Raw genomic sequence first — 16,036 nt, forward strand, 5'->3', positions numbered from 1 at the left:
GGGAACTCTATCCTAGTTCCATCTCGGGTGAGGGGGAGCAGAACTGCGGGTCACAGAGGGGATACGGGTGAGAGATGTATAACTTATTTTCTAACCCTAGATGCATACAACAGTTGTTAATGAAGAAGAGATATCAATGTAAGGGGTAAAGTGTGAGGGATTTCGGGTGGATTTGAATGTGACCTCTCAACAAGAGAGTGGTGAATATCTGGAATAAACTGCTGGAGAGAGTAGTGGAAGTAAAATAGGAGGAATCCAGGCGAACACTTGAATTGCCTAGGCATTGAAGCTACTTCAAATGCTGAAAAATGAGATTAATGCAGATGGATGCCCACTGGTCAGTTGGGACATTATGTGGTGAATGGGCTGTTTCCATGTTGTATGACTATGATTTCAGATAAAACTCTTGCAGTTTATTCTATCTTCTTGCAAATTTTCCGTCTAATGCTTTAACACTTAACTGGGGCTGCTTCTCTTTCTAAGCACTCTAGTTATTATAATCCTAATATCACTCCATTGATAATTTGATTAACTACAACCTTCCCTTTTGACTGTACCATTCTATATGCTTCAATTGAGAATGTTTGAAGTCAATACATTAGCACAATTATTTTGTTGGCAATTTTGAGGTAAATGTCAAAAAAACCGGGGAACTAATTGTTGACTTCGGGAAAAGAGGTCAGGAGACCATATGTGGGTTTTCATTGGTGGGCTGGTGGTGGATAGAGAGCAACTTCAAATTCCTGGGGGTTAACATCTTGGATGACCTCTCCTGGATCCAGATATAGATGTAATCATGATGATGGCATGCCAGTATCTCTACTTTCCTATAATTTTTAAGGAGAATTTGAATTCACCTAATAGTCTAACAGATGTATTGTAGAGGGTATCTTGAGTGACTGCATCGGTACGGTAATTCCATTGCATAGAAACATAAGAGCTACAGAGAGCGATGCAGTCTGCTCCATCATGGACACAGCCCTCCCCATGATCAAAGGCATTTACATGAGTTGCTGCCTCAAAAAGACATCTATCATCAAGAATTTCCACTATCTGAGCCATCTCCTCTTCTCGTTGCTACCATTGGGCAGGAGGTACAGAAGCTTGGTCCAACACCACCAGGTTCAGAAACAGCTACTTTCTTACAACCAAAAGGTTAATAACCAAACATGCACAACCCAAATCCTACCTCACCAATGAAATATTACAGACCATCACTTGCACTAACATGTTTTCTAATTCTGTTTTGCTCTATTGTCTTGTTTTTGCACAGCCTTTTTCTTTTTACTGTCTTGTCAGATTCAGATTCAACTGTAATTGTCATTGTCAGTGTACATTACAGAGACAACGAAATGCAGTCATTGTACAATTTGTTTTGTGTGTTGTCTCAATCTATATGTCAGTAATGCTTCTGAGAGCATACCTTTTCATACCTCTTCCTCACCGTAGTTGTGCATTTGAAAATACACTCAACTGGACTTGACTTGAAGATGTTTTGGTGTTGAAACAGTAGCACATACCCTGTGGAGTGTAAATATATGTAAATGACTTGGACAGAAACTTGGCCTTTTTTTTAAGCAAGTTTGCAGATTGCTGGGGTCGTGGACTGCATGGAAGGCTGTCAAAGCATACAGCGGAATATAGATCAGTTACAGAAATGTGCAAAAAAATGGCAGATGGAGTTTAGCCCGGGTTTTGCACTTTGGGAGGTCAAAGGTATGGGGAAAATTTACAATTAACAGCATGGCCCATAACACCATTGATGTAGAGGGATCATGGGGTCCAAGTCCAGAACTCCATGAAAGTGGCAACACAAGTAGATAGAGTAGTAAAGAATTAATATGGTTTGCTTCCTTTTATCTGATGGGACATTGACTATAAGGGTTAGAAAGTCAAGTCAGGCCTTTGGTTAGACCACATTTTGAGTATTCGGTGCAGTTCTAGCCACTCCATTACGGGAAGGATGCTAAGGCTGTCGAGTGAGCAGAAGAGATTTAATCAGCCTGCCTGGATTGGTGAGAATTAGCTGGAAGGACAGGTTGGGAAAAATTAGTTTTTTTTCTCTCTCTGCAAGGCCGAAGGCATGGGGAGACCTGTTGGAAGTATATAATGTTATGAGAGGTATAGATAAGTCAGAACCTTTTTTCCAGGATGGGAGAATTTAAATACTAGAGGGCACAGCTTTAAGGTTAGAAAGACAAAGTTTAAAGGAGATATGAATAGTGAGTGCCTGGAAAGCGTTGCCTGGGCTGTGGTTGAGGCAGATACGATAATGGCATCTAAGGTCATAAATTCCACAGATTCACCACCCTCTGACTAAAGAAATTCCTCCTCATCTCCTACACAAAATAATGTCCTTTAATTCTGAGGCTATGACCTCTGGTCCTAGATTCTCTTCACAAGTGGAAACATTCTCTCCACATCATTTAAGAGACTTTTGGATGGACATATGGATACACAGGGAATGGGGGAATATGGATATGTGCAGGCAGATAAGAGTTGGTCTTAGTATCATATTCGGCAGACATTGTGGGCCAAAGGGCCTATTGTTGTGCTGTACTGTTCTTTATTCCAGTTGGCTTAGGAGTGTCACACAAAGTTATTTGCAACTTTTTAATTCCCATTTCCCTGCCCTTTAAATGGTAGCTAAGGGAACAAGAGGAGTGACTGATGTTGAGGAACAATCTTTATATCGTCCTCGGATGGACTTATCCCGAGTTTCATGAACAATCCATTGAGTTGGGGGGGGGGGGGGTCCACCGTTAGTGTGTGTACATGAATTCAATAGGAAAACAAGGCACATTCTTGTGCAATCCACCTATGGGTTTTTTTCTTACAAGTAATGATTGCATCCAATTTAAGAGCTCTCTCTGTCCGATTTCGACCCAAACTTGCCTCTGCGGCGATAAAACGCCTGCGCATTGGTGCCATGGCAGATGCGCGCCTCAGTCGAGATTGTGGCCCGTTTGTACAATTCAAAGATTATTGCAACACTTTTCACCAAAAATCCCGCACGCACTCAGATAACGATTTAGGATCAGCTTTCTCCAAATCGATTGATTTCTCAAAAAAATCAAGACGTTTTTTAAAACAAAAGCCGAAAGGTAAATAAAAAAGCCGAAGGGTCTTGATCCGAAACGTCACCTATTCCTTCTCTGCAGAGATGCTGCCCGTCCCGCTGAATGACTCCAGCTTTGTGTTGCCACTTGCAGTTCCTTCCTGCACTCGCGCATGCGCGCCGGCCTGTGCGCACTCCGGAGCGGCAGAGTGCGCGCATGCGCCATCGCCCGGCCGCGGCCGCGCCGCTTCGTGTTTAAGTTGTGTCTCGCCGAGTGCGAGGCGATCAGTAACGGAGACGGGCGAGGTGGAGGAGGAAGAGGCGCTCGGTAGGTGCACGGGGTGGGGGAAACAGATGTCAAGAGGGAAGGCAGGCAGACAGTGAATGAATGAATGAATGAATAATATTCTCTCTCCCCACACGGCCGCCACCGCCACCGCCCCCGCCCCTTCATTGCTGCGTCGCAGGCCCGGAGCCGAGCGACGATTCAACCGCCATCGCAGCCCCCCATTGTGACATCAGCGGCTGCGGCTGCGGCGCGCACACTCCCCATTGTGACGACACCGGCGCGCGTTCCGTCCCCCATTGTATGACGGCAGCGGCAGCGGCAGCGGCGCGCGCTCCCTCCCTCCCTCCCTCCACTGGAGAGTGGAGCGACCTGTCCGAGCCGTGGGTCAGTCCCCGAGCTATTTATTAGCTTTGTGCAGGGAAGGGGAAAGGAACCGCACCGCAGATGCTGATAAACATAGAAGATACACACATAAAATGCCGGAGTAACAGCGGATTTAGGCAGCATCTCTGGAGAAAACGGGAATAGATGACGATTCGGGTCGAGACCTTCGGGGTCGGGGTCACAGCTTAAGGATAAGGGGGAAATCCTTTAAAACCGAGATGAGAAGAACTTTTTTCACACAGAGAGTGGTGAGTCTCTGGAACTCTGCCACAGAGGGTAGTTGAGGCCAGTTCATTGGCTATATTTAAGAGGGAGTTAGATGTGGCTAAGGGGATCAGGGGGTATGGAGAGAAGGCAGGTACGGGATACTGAGTTGGATGATCAGCCATGATCGAAGGCTCGAAGGGCCGAATGGCCTACTCCTGCACCTAATTTCTATGTTTCTATGAGACCCTTTTTCAGGTTGGCCTGCCACACCATGGGTCAGTCCTGAGCAAGTATCTTTGTGTGGGGAAGGAACTGCAGATGCTAGTTTACACTGAAGATAGACACAAAATGCTGGAGTAACAGCGGGACAGGCAGTATCTTTCGACCAGAAAAGTCACCCATTCCTTCTCTCGAGAGATGCTGCCTGTCCCGCTGAGTTACTCCAGCTTTTTGTGCATATAATTTCCGAGCAATTACGAGCCGACCACATGCAGAAAATCGCTTCTGTTTCTCCATTTTCCCCTTTTGTAACGTCAGGGTGAACTATGTCAATAAAACCAGAGCATGTCGTAAATAACGTCGGTTTATTGTACAACAGAGAGAACGTTTCTGTCAAATTCTATTTGCACTTTCAATTTCTTTAATTGTTTTAACTTCCATTAATTAGCTCTTGTTAGTTTTTTTTCTAATAGACAATAGGTGCAAGAGTAGGGATATTCGGCCCTACGATCACATTCACCGTGATCATCGCTGATCATCCTCAATCAGTACCCCGTTCCTGACTTCTCCCCATATCCCCTGACTCTGCTATCTTTAAGAGCCATATCTAATGGGCCTGTCCCACTTAGGCGACTGCAGGAGACTATGCAGTCGCCACATGTTCGCGTGTAGTTGCCGGGGAGTCGCCTTCATGGTCGTGAGTAGTTCCCGCAATCTGCAAACTAGTCGCGGCCTCATTATGTTTGCCGTGAATTTTTCGATATGTTGAAAAATTAGCGGCAACTAGAATGAAGCTGCCATGGTGAGTAGCGAGAATTCTCAAGCCGTAGGTTGCCAGGAGGTCGGAGGTTCTCTTAGGTTGTAGGTGGTGTTGACCGGTGAATTTCATCGGTCCATTGGGGAAAAAAAGATGAGCAGTAGTGTTCAGAACAAAGGATAACAGACCGGTAATGTTAAATATCCACCGAGCTTCACAGCCATGTATCTCTGGCTTCTTAAAAGTTGTCTCCACTCCCTCTCCACCCTCCCCCCTCTTTTAAAGGACTTACCGTACACTGTGTTCTAGCCATCTTTTTACAGCGCCAACCTTCTTGTTCATCGTGGTGTATGTCTGTATCACCTTGGCTTTGCATCTTGTGATTTTTTTAGACAGCGCTCCACCAGCTTGACAATGTCCACTGAAAAATCGCCTAAGTGGGACAGGCCCATAACTCTCTTGAAAGCATCCAGATAATTGGCCTCCACTGCCTTCTGAGGCAGAGAATTCAACAGATTCACAACCCTCTGTGTGGAAATGTTTTTCCTCATCTTCATTCTAAATGGCTTACCCCTTATTCTTAAACTGTGGCCCCTGGTTCTGGACTCCCCCAATATCGGGAACATGTTTCCTGCCTCTAGCATGTCCAAACCCTTAGCAATCTTATATGTTTCAATAAGATTCCCTCTCATCCTTCTAAATTCCAGAGTATACAAGCCCAGCCGCACCATTCTATCATCATATGACAGTCCCGCCATCCTGGGAATTAACTTTGTGAACCTACATTGCACTCTCTCAATAGCAAGACTGTCCTTCCTCAAATTTGGAGACCAAAACTGCACACAGTACTCCAGGTGTGGTCTCACTAGGCCCTGTACAACTGCAGAAAGATCTCTTTGCTCCTATACTCAACTCTAATGTACAGAAGGAACTTCAGATGATGGCTTACAAAAAATACACAAAGAGCTGAAGTAACTAGCGGGTCAGGTGCATCTCTGGAAAACATGGAAGTGTCGTTTCAGGTTGGGGCCCTTCAAACTGATTGTGGTGGGGATGAGGAGAGCTGGAAGAGAGGAGAGGCAGGACAAAGCCTGGTGAGTGATAGGTGAGGGTGAGTTTGATAGGCAGTTGATTGAACAGATGAAAAGGCAAAAGGTGTGAGCTAAGGATGGAAGAGATGTGAATTATGAAGCTGGAGGAAGGAATCCAGGCAAATTGGGGAGAAACGTGTGAGTCCTAGTGAGGCACAGGGAGGGGGGAGGGAAAAGAAAAAAATAATAAATGGGGGGGGCTAGTTTGTAGATTAAGTATTAAAAATTGCAGTATTCAGAGAAACATAGAAAATAGGTGCAGGAGGAGGCCATTTGGCCCTTCGAGCCAGCACCGCCATTCATTGTGATAATGGCTAATCATCCACAATCAGTAACCCGTGCCCGCCTTCTCCCCATATCCCCTGATTCCGCTAGAGCTCTATCTAGCTCTCTTTTAAATTCATCCAGTGAATGCCTTCTGTGGCAGAGAATTCCACAAATTCACAACTCTGGATGAAAAAGGTTTTCTCATCTCAGTTTTAAATGGCCTCCCCATTTTTTCTGCATCTAGCTTGTCGATATCCTCTCATCCTTCTAAATTCCAGTGAATACAAGCTCAATCTTTCCTAAAATGACAGGTTCACAAGGCCATTCCGGGGATTAACCTTGTGAACCTATGCTGCACTGCCCCAATAGCAAGGATGTTCTTCCTCAAATTAGGATACCAAAACTGCACACAATACTCCATATGTGGTCTCACCAGGGCCCTGTACAACTGCAGAAGAACCTCTTTACTCCAATACTCGCATCCTCTTTTTATGAAGGCCAACGTGCCATTAGCTTTCTTCACTGTCTGCTGTACCTGCATATTTACTTTCAGTGACTAGTGTACAAGGACACCCAGGTCTCGTTGCACTTCCTTTTTTTCTAATCTGACATCATTGAGATAATAATCTGCCTCCTTGTCCTTGCCGCCAAACTGGATAACCTCACATTTATCTATATTATACTGCATCAGTCATGCATCTGCCCACTCAACCTGTTCAAGTCACCCTGCAACCTCCTAGCATCCTCTTCACAGTTCACACTGCCATCCAGCTTTGTGTCATCTGCAAATTTCCAAGTGTTACTTTTAATCCCATCATCTAAATCATGAATGTATATTGTAAATAGTTACGTCCCAGCACCGAGCCTTGCAGCACTCCATTCGCCGCTGCCTGCCATTCTGACAGGGACCCGTTTATTCCTATTATTTGTTTCCTGTCTGCTAACCAATTCTCTATCCATGTCAATACCCTACCCCCAATACCATGTGCTCTAGTTTTGCCCACTAATCTCCTGTGTGGGACCTTATCAAAGGCTTTCTGAAAATCCAGATACACTACATCCAATGGCTCTCCTTCATCCATTTTACTTGTCACATCCTCAAAAAAATCCAGATTAGTCAAGCAGGATTTCCCCTTCATAAATCCATGCTGACTTGGACCAATCCTTTTACTGCTATCCAAATGTGTCGTTATTACTTCTTTAATAATTGACTCCAGCATCTTCCCCACCACCGATGTCAGGCTAACTGGTCTATAATTCTCTGTTTTCTCTCCCTCCTTTCTTGAAAAGTGGGATAACATTAGCTACCCTCCAATCCACAAGAACTGAGCCTGAATCTATTGAACATTGGAACATGATCACCAATGCGTCCACGATTTCTAGAGCCACCTCCTTGCATACCCTGGGATGCAGACCTTCAGGCCCTGGGGATTTATCAGTCTTCAGTCCCATCAGTCCACCCTACACTATTTCGTGCCTAATGCAAATTTATTTCAGTTCCTCTGTCCTCTCGTACATCTGGGAGATTGTTGGTGTCTTCCTTAGTAAAGTCCGAATCAAAGTACCTGTTCAACCCTTCTGTCATTTCCTTGTTCCCCATAATAATTTCACCTGTTACTGCTTTCAAGGGACACCTATATTTGTCTCTACTAATCTTTTCTCTTAACATACCTAAAGAAGCTTTTACAATCCCTCTTTATATTCTTGGCCAGCTTACCCTCGTACTTCATCTTTTCACCCGTATTGCCCTTTTTGTTACCTTCTGTTGTCCTTTGAAAGTTTCCCAATCTTCTGGCTTCCTGCTACTCTTTGCTATGTTGTGCACCTTTTCTTTTAGTTTTATTCCATCCCTAACTCCCCTTGTCTGCCTCTTACTCCCCTTAGAATCTTTCTTCCTCTTTGGAAAGGAATGATCCTGCATCTCCTGGATTATGCCCAGAAATTCCTGTCATTGCTGTTCCACCGTCATTCTTGCCAGGGTCCTTTTCCAGTCGACCTTGGCCAGCTTCTCTCTCATGCCTTCATAGTCCCCTTTGTTCAACTGCAACACTGACACTTCTGATTTAACCTTCTCCCTCTCAAATTGCAGATTAAAATTTATCATATTATGGTCACTACCTCCTAATGGTTCCTTTACCTATTACCCGTGGAATATGAAGTGTTGTTTCTACAATTTGCATGTAACATCACTTTTTAATGATGTTCTGCAGGTTATGTTTACTAGTTATATCATTTAAAAGCTGTACTCTGTGGTGCTACGATGTATTGGGGAAAAGTATAGATGTGCAAGTTGTACATTCATGTAATAATTATGGAGATAGATTTACACCATTCTGTGCGAGCTGCATAATACAAGTTGCTCAACTACAAAACTGGCCAGGGAATTCAGGAACCAGTCTTAAGGTGTTACGATCTCCTGGCATTAATTTAGATTGAGTACAGATGAAAGTTTTATCCCCCCCCCCCCCCACCCGTCCCCCGTCCCCTGCGATTCATGTTTTGATTTGCTCAACTTCCAACATGTTCATGAGTTCACTATTTAACTTTCAGTTTGCATTCATTTGACATATTGGCTTTGAAATCAGTACTTTCCTTAGAGTGGCAAACTATGTTGTCACCTTATTAAAGATATCCTTGTGGCAACCTGACATCTTCTTAGTGCTATATATGAGACAAACACCTATTGATATTGCCAGTAACTGTTTCATAAAGCTTGCTCTGCATATTCTGCAACTTGCTTTGACAGACTGGGATAACAGTCATTTTAGAGCTGGTTCAACCCCTCAACTGGATAAGACTAACCAACTGAGGAGATACATGATTGCTGGAAATCATCTGCAAAAATGGTTGGGATGTAGTAATACATGATTTGTTTGATCTTTGGCTTTCCAATTATACTTCAACTTCTGTAACCAACCTTGAAAACACAACCTGAAGCTGCATAAACTATTATACTGCCAGGCCTGTCTGTTGCCTGGGCCTCAAATCATTGGTCCAAAATCTTTAAATAATTTGCTGCTGGAGAAATATAGATTCTCTACATTACTGAAATTCTCTACTATTAGTTGAGGTTTTTTTAGTTTAGTTTATTGTCACTTGACCAAGGTGCAGTGAAACGTTTTTTTGTTGTGTGCTATCCAGTCAGTGGAAAGACTACAAACATGATTACAAACAAGATGACTACAGTGTACAGATACACGATAAAGCCAATAACAGTTTCTACGATGTTTGTAAACGATAAGGAGGGTTCATTACTATTCAAGCTTAACCTCCTAATTGTTACCAAATTTATAATTTTAATTCCTGATAATTATGTTTTTTCTTTTTTATATAGATTTTGGGTGTTCAACAGAAATGACAACAAACCCTCCAGCATCAGGTAAGATGTGGAAAAGAATAATTATAGATATACATGCCTAGTGATTAGAAATTAAAGTAAATTTCAGCAACCGTTCTTTCCCATATTATAACAATAGCAATATATCAAGGACAGTTCGTTGTTTGGGCACCTATGATTGGAAAAGCACCGACCTACTTGCGGTTCCATCTGCGTCTCTCTGCAATAAACTGCCTTTAATGTAGAAGAAAGGTCCCAAGACTTTTCCAAAAATGTACAGGTGATAAATGGACATCAGGCCAAAAAGAAATGTTTTCAGTTTCTTCTTGCCCTCATTTGTTTGCCTTTCTTCCGTTTGTTTTCTAAAATATTTTATGCTGTCCTCAAACTTCCTCCCTTCCCCCCAGTGGCCACCACACACCCTTGCATCATTTATTATAGCTGGTAAGTGTATGTATGCGGTTGAAGTTGTTCTTGTCATGCCTCATTGGGTATCAGTACAAAGTTTTCAGTTATGTTTCAGTTCCCGGTAGAAACTTAATTTTTGACTCTTGGAAATTATTGTACTGTTCTGGGAGTCAAGAGTTAGATGGCTGAAAAATAATCAGTCTGACCTGTTCCTTGTATATAGTTGATAGTCACAATAGTAATCCAACAACATGAATCTTCAAAAAATTTAGAAATTGTGTATATATATTTCACTCAATGGGAAGATATCTAAAGTTATAAGAGGAGAAAAAGAATCCAGTGACAATTGTATAAATCAAAGTCTGCAAATTGAATATAGAAAGTAGTGAGAGATCTTAAGAAATTGGAATAGGAGAGAGAAATAAAGTCCTGACAATAGATAAGTACCTAAGAGGAAAACCCAAATTAAAAATAATACGAATAGTTTAGGGTAATCAATGGAAGCCTATTTGGGTGGAACTGAGAAATGGGAAAGATGTAGCAACATTTATAAGGGTGTATTTATAGACTGACTAATGGGGAGCGAGAATTGGAAGAGCAAATATGTAAGGAGATAGCAGATATTAGTAGTAAGCACAAGGTAGTGATTGTGGGAGATTTCAATTGAACTTCAGCAGTACATTTTACTCGTGGAAAACTTTAAACATGTTTGAATTTTTCCAAGAGTTAACAAGTTTCACGGGTACTTGCCGTTAGCGCCACGAGTCACTAAGTTGCGTCCACGAGTTCCGACGTTCCCGCTACGTTAATTGTACGTAGTTACCACAAGTTAAATTTGTTTTAAACTCGGGGTACCTCGTGGGCCAACTCGCACCATGAGACGGGTTTAAGAGTCCAGAATCTTTATTTCCCTGTTCGGTTGAAACGAAAGAGTAATAATTGGAAAGAGCCATGGTTTTCAAGGGAAATTGGATACTTGGTTCGGAAAAAGAGAGAGATCTACAATAAATATAGGCAGCATGGAGTAAATGAGGTGATTGAGGAATATAAAGAATATAAAAAGAATCTTAAGAAAGAAATTAGAAAAGCTAAAAGAAGATATGAGGTTGCTTTGGCAAGTAAGGTGAAAGTTAATCCAAAGGGTTTCTACAGCTATATTAATAGCAGAAGGATAACGAGGGATAAAATTGGTCCATTAGAAAGTCAGAGTGGACAGCTATGTGCAGAGCCAAAAGAGATGCTAAAAAATGGAACATCTATGGTACATCTTTTCTCACGAGCTCGTTCAAAGGATGTAAACAACCTCCCACAAAGAATTTGATTGAAAACAGTTTTTATGAAAATTATGATTTTTTTAAATGTAAATGAGATTCGCGGTCCCATTGTGACGTTATTGTCAATGAAAACGGAAAAATTTGAATAAAACGGAATATTTTTTTAAAAAGAGCAATTTGTTATGCCTCTCACTTTGTGATTTTTTTTTTAAGTAAATGAGTATCGGTATTGTGACGTCATTGTGAATGAAAACGGAAGAATTTGACTAAAACGTAATTTTTTGAAAAGAGCAATATTTTATGTAAATGAGATTCAGGATCCCACTGACATCATACGCTGCTAACGAGCAGTGCAGATGGAAGTGCTTTTTGTTAAATTGGTAGATGGATAGATAGATGGCATGCTTGGTTTCACGGGTTATTCATCATTTCATTGATCATTGTTAAAAACCTTAGCGAAGCAGTGGTGCTGGTTTCTGACGGGAACGGTGACGGACACACCACGCATCTCTGTCCTCCAGTTCCTGCAAACTTCCGCTGCTGGATGTATAGGATTTTGGTGTATGTACTTTATCATCATTCCTTACAATGCTATGTACGATCGCAACTTCTACTGAAGTGTGGATGGCCGTTGGCTCGCTAGAAGCTCATCCGCCCTTTGATAGGTCTTGTTTTTGGTCCTGCTGGGGGTCATAGGTTATTGAATATGAGCCAGGAAGTCATGATGCAGCTTTATAGAACTTTTATTGGGCTGCATTTGAAATATTCTAGTGCAGTGTGCAGTTCTAGTCGTCCCATCAAGGGAAGGGCATTGAGGCTTTGGAAAGGGTGCAGAGGTGGTTTACCAGAATGATAGACAGAAAATGTTGGAGTAACTCAGCGGGTCAGGCAGCATTTTTGGTCAACCTTTGGATAGGTGACGTTTTGGGTCTGGAGAGTGAGAACTGGAAGCAAGAAAAAACCAGGATAAATCAGGGCTGGCGACAGATGACTTGGTTTCCCTGATAGGCTGATTTGGCTAGGGACAGTGTGATCCCAAGAGCGATACATCGTTGCATACTGTGGAGCTGGTTAATGGACCTTGAAGAAGTTATCCTCTCCCCAGGCGTTCAGCAAGAACATCTAACTGCTCCAGTTCTTTCTCCTCCCCACCCACCTGCCTGCAATCAGTCTGAAGAAGGGTCACAACCCGAAGCATCACCTAAGAGCTGGAAGGTCATGCAGGATTTTACCAAATACTGGTTAGACAACAGCTAGAGAACTCTATACTGTTCTGGTCACCACTCTAAAAATCTGACAGCATTATAGAGATTTTTTTAAATTATAGATCTGCTGTTTATTGTAAATCCACCAGGTGGCAGTGTTGGTGGTACTGCTAGAAGCTGGTGATTGGGGGAAAACAAAATTGATTAGTGATTATATAAAATAGAAATGGTACAGCAGTGTTGCAGTTTGCTTCCAGAGTGCCATAAAAGTCTTCAGCATCTGGGGCTTGTTTATTGAATTCCTCCACTTATAGCTTCCGAACCAATTACTCATCTCTAGTATATCTCACATAATAGTTTCATTGTGTCATATCTGTTCGGTCATGTTGTGGTGATTAGTGTTATACTGAAAATCTATTTTCTCTTCAGTAATTAGATTTGCAATTCATAGGACTGGTAATTCAGCAAAGGGCAATGTTTTGCTGGATATAAAAATCACAATTTACATAATCAGATTTTGTAACTCAGGGTCATAATTTTGAATGTATTTCTATCACTTCCCCCACTCCCCATTCTACATAAATAATCTATCATCATTTTACTATCCACGTCACCAGCACACACTGCAGATGCGTGAGATATGAAATAATTGTGGAAATACAGTTGATTTAGGCAGTGGAGGGAGTCAACATTTCAGATTGACCTCTTGATCAGCATTCAAAATGTGGTAAAAGAGACAGCTGGTTTGTATCGGCAAGATGTGTACAATATAAACATCATAAAATTGCTGGTGGATTTGACTTAAAAATCTTAATTTGAAAGCTTCTAAAGAATTGAATTGCCAATAATTGAGCGAGAGATAGTGGAGAATGTTAAATTTGTATTGTTTGAATAATTAAAATTAACTTAATGTGGAAAGCTGTTGAAATTTTAAAAGGTTGTTTTATGGCTTTCAGAGGCTAAAATAATTTCCAGTAAATTGTCATTTAGGGCCATTCAGTCCATGTGTGACCTAAAATATGAAACATTGTGAAATACTCCTCTAATTTTGAAAGCATTACAGATATATTGTTTTGTACGTTTTCTACTGTATATATGATTCTTTTTTTTCGAAGTTTATCAAGTGAAATTTTGATATGTTAGTAAACCAAGTGGGGGGGGGGGGGTGCGGGCTGCGGCGGCACGCACACACTAACCACCCCCCTTGATATTATATTAATATTATTAATTCACTCCTTTTACCTCATCCCCCGCCCTATCCACTCATGCATAGCCCCCACTCGCAGGCGCAGCTAGAGAGGGAGAGGGAGAGGGGTAGAGATAGCGAGGGCAGAGGTGGAGGCAGAGGACAGAGGCAGTGGACAGAGGCAGAGAGCGGCAGCAACCTCCCCAACATGTGCCGACACAAGGACCCCTAGCGAGGGGGCGGGGTGAGTGGAGGGGGGGCGAGAGGGCGGGTGGGCAAGCGAGTGAGCATCAACCATCGACTAAAGGACCGCGAGTTGGGCCACCACAGTCTTCAGCTACGATCTTTGGTCTTCAGTCGACTGCCCGATTTCATCTCCGGCTGCGTCTTTTAAATAACGGGGAAGGAAGGAGGGAGATGTGGGAGGGATGACGTCACTCACAGCGCGAGGAAGAAGGCATGCAGACACATTATGACGTCATCAGTGAAAGAGTCATTTTTTAATTCCATGTTTTGGCAGATTTTTGAAATTTTTCATTAATAACAAGAAATAAAGCATGAAATTTTCAAATGTCGATTTTGGACCAGGGGAAACATGTCTACCAAAATATGTAAAAGTGTTACCGTTACCACACTGTTTTTTCGCGAAGATGTGATCACATACACACACACACACATACACACACGATCAGAGTTTTATAATTATAGAGATGCGGACAATGTTTGTTTTGGGTCAGAGGTCAAATATGACTGGTCACGTATGTGACCTCACACGGAAGCTTTTCTTTCATCAGTTTTATCTTACAAACTCTTATGAATTTTAAAAGACTAGAATATTCATATCTTTAGCAGATATGCATTATAGTTCTGTATGTAGCAAAATAGCATTGAATAAGATTAATCTTTTACAATAATTTTTTAATGTAATAGTTTATGTGATGACATCTGGTCACGAGTGCGACTTTTTTGTGTGTGTGGTCACATGTGTGACATGACAGCAATGGAGGGAATATGTACAAATATGGCAGCATGTGGGTAGTGGATGCCAGGTGCTAAACAAGACATAACTATCTTTGTTTATTGCTGTTCGTGATTTTAACTCGTATAGTAAAGAGTGAGTCTCTAAACCTGGAAATAAAGACAAAAGAAGAAAGGTGTTGTTATTGTTTTTCAGTTTTCTTAGTTGCTTTTCCTAGACTCTGTGGACTCTTGTAGGCTTTCTGTGCAGCTTCTGATCATTCTGTTTTGAGTTTGTTTTCACGTGACTTTTGCTTTCTTGTAGCAGCAGCGTTGCGATATGTAGTGATCTGCTCCTTTGTCATTTCTTGTAAGCGTTTCTTGCGTAGTGCTTCCACTCGTTGACTCTCCTTAGAAGAAAAGTCAGGATCTTGTTGTTTCTTTTTTGCTCGAAGTCTCCTCATTTTCTCTGCTGAAGTCATTGGTCTTTTGGTTGCAGGAGCCTGTTGATCCATGTTGTCTGTAATTTAATCAAATTCATGTAAAAGCAGTATTAAAGTAAAACAGCTCCTAAAATACTCCAGAATATTATATTAACACAACATCAGTGTAGTCATAGTCATTTTTGACTACCATGAACATGAAAAGATGTACATGTACTATTTATTTTTACGTTGGTTCAATTCATATGTTACCCTTAAAAGAAATTAAGGTACCTACATGTACACATAATTCTAATCTGAGTTGATTACTGAGTAGTCTATTTGAACGGTGTAAATTAATTTGGCTTGTCATCACACGCAAAATCTAATGTCTTTAAATATCTCATTCAACAGTTTCTTGCATGAGAATGCTCTCTTATAAAAATACATATTCATCACATTGCACATGATTTACATATAATCACAGAACAAATTCCATATAATTAATTCTATTAATATTTAAAATCAACTGCACGTGTAAAATGCTCACCTTCAAATTATTTTCCAGCTCAAAGCAGCTCAGAAATGTATAGCAGTAGTGAAGAGTTTGTACAGGTGCATCCAGTTGTCCAGCAGACACATGACCAGCTCATACAGTGTACTTTGTGTGGTATTTTGGTAATGTGTTTGAACCATGTGTGGGCCAAGTTCTAGACACTGGCATAACATACAATTACTCCATTGTTTCTGAGATCACATTCCTGTAATAACTGAGTAGACTATACCATTACATTTATGGGTAATCTGGTCAAGAAGAGGAGCAATGATAGGTATAACCTGAGTGCATTCATGGATTGCTTTGTCACGCACGTGATCATAAATGTCACGTGTGTGACCAATTGATTAGTTCTTTGTTAATTAAAAATGACAGTTTAGTGAATTCATATTTGGTAAAAAAAAAAGCAAGGCACAATA

General features: G+C 41.6%; 1 protein-coding gene across 1 annotated transcript in view; it reads left to right on the forward strand.

Annotated features, from left to right (window-relative positions):
- Nucleotides 1-2,616: 2,616 nt before the first annotated feature.
- Nucleotides 2,617-16,036, forward strand: part of inip (ints3 and nabp interacting protein) — a 36,200-nt gene continuing 22,780 nt past the window's right edge. Inside the window, exons 1-2 of the mRNA XM_055632432.1 lie at nt 2,617-3,386; nt 9,607-9,651. Coding sequence (XP_055488407.1) covers nt 3,164-3,386; nt 9,607-9,651 — 268 coding nt within the window. The 5' untranslated portion in view covers nt 2,617-3,163. The remainder of the gene's footprint in view (nt 3,387-9,606; nt 9,652-16,036) is intronic.

This window comes from Leucoraja erinacea, chromosome 3 (genome assembly GCF_028641065.1).
Source record: "Leucoraja erinacea ecotype New England chromosome 3, Leri_hhj_1, whole genome shotgun sequence".
Taxonomy (NCBI): Eukaryota; Metazoa; Chordata; class Chondrichthyes; order Rajiformes; family Rajidae; genus Leucoraja; species Leucoraja erinaceus.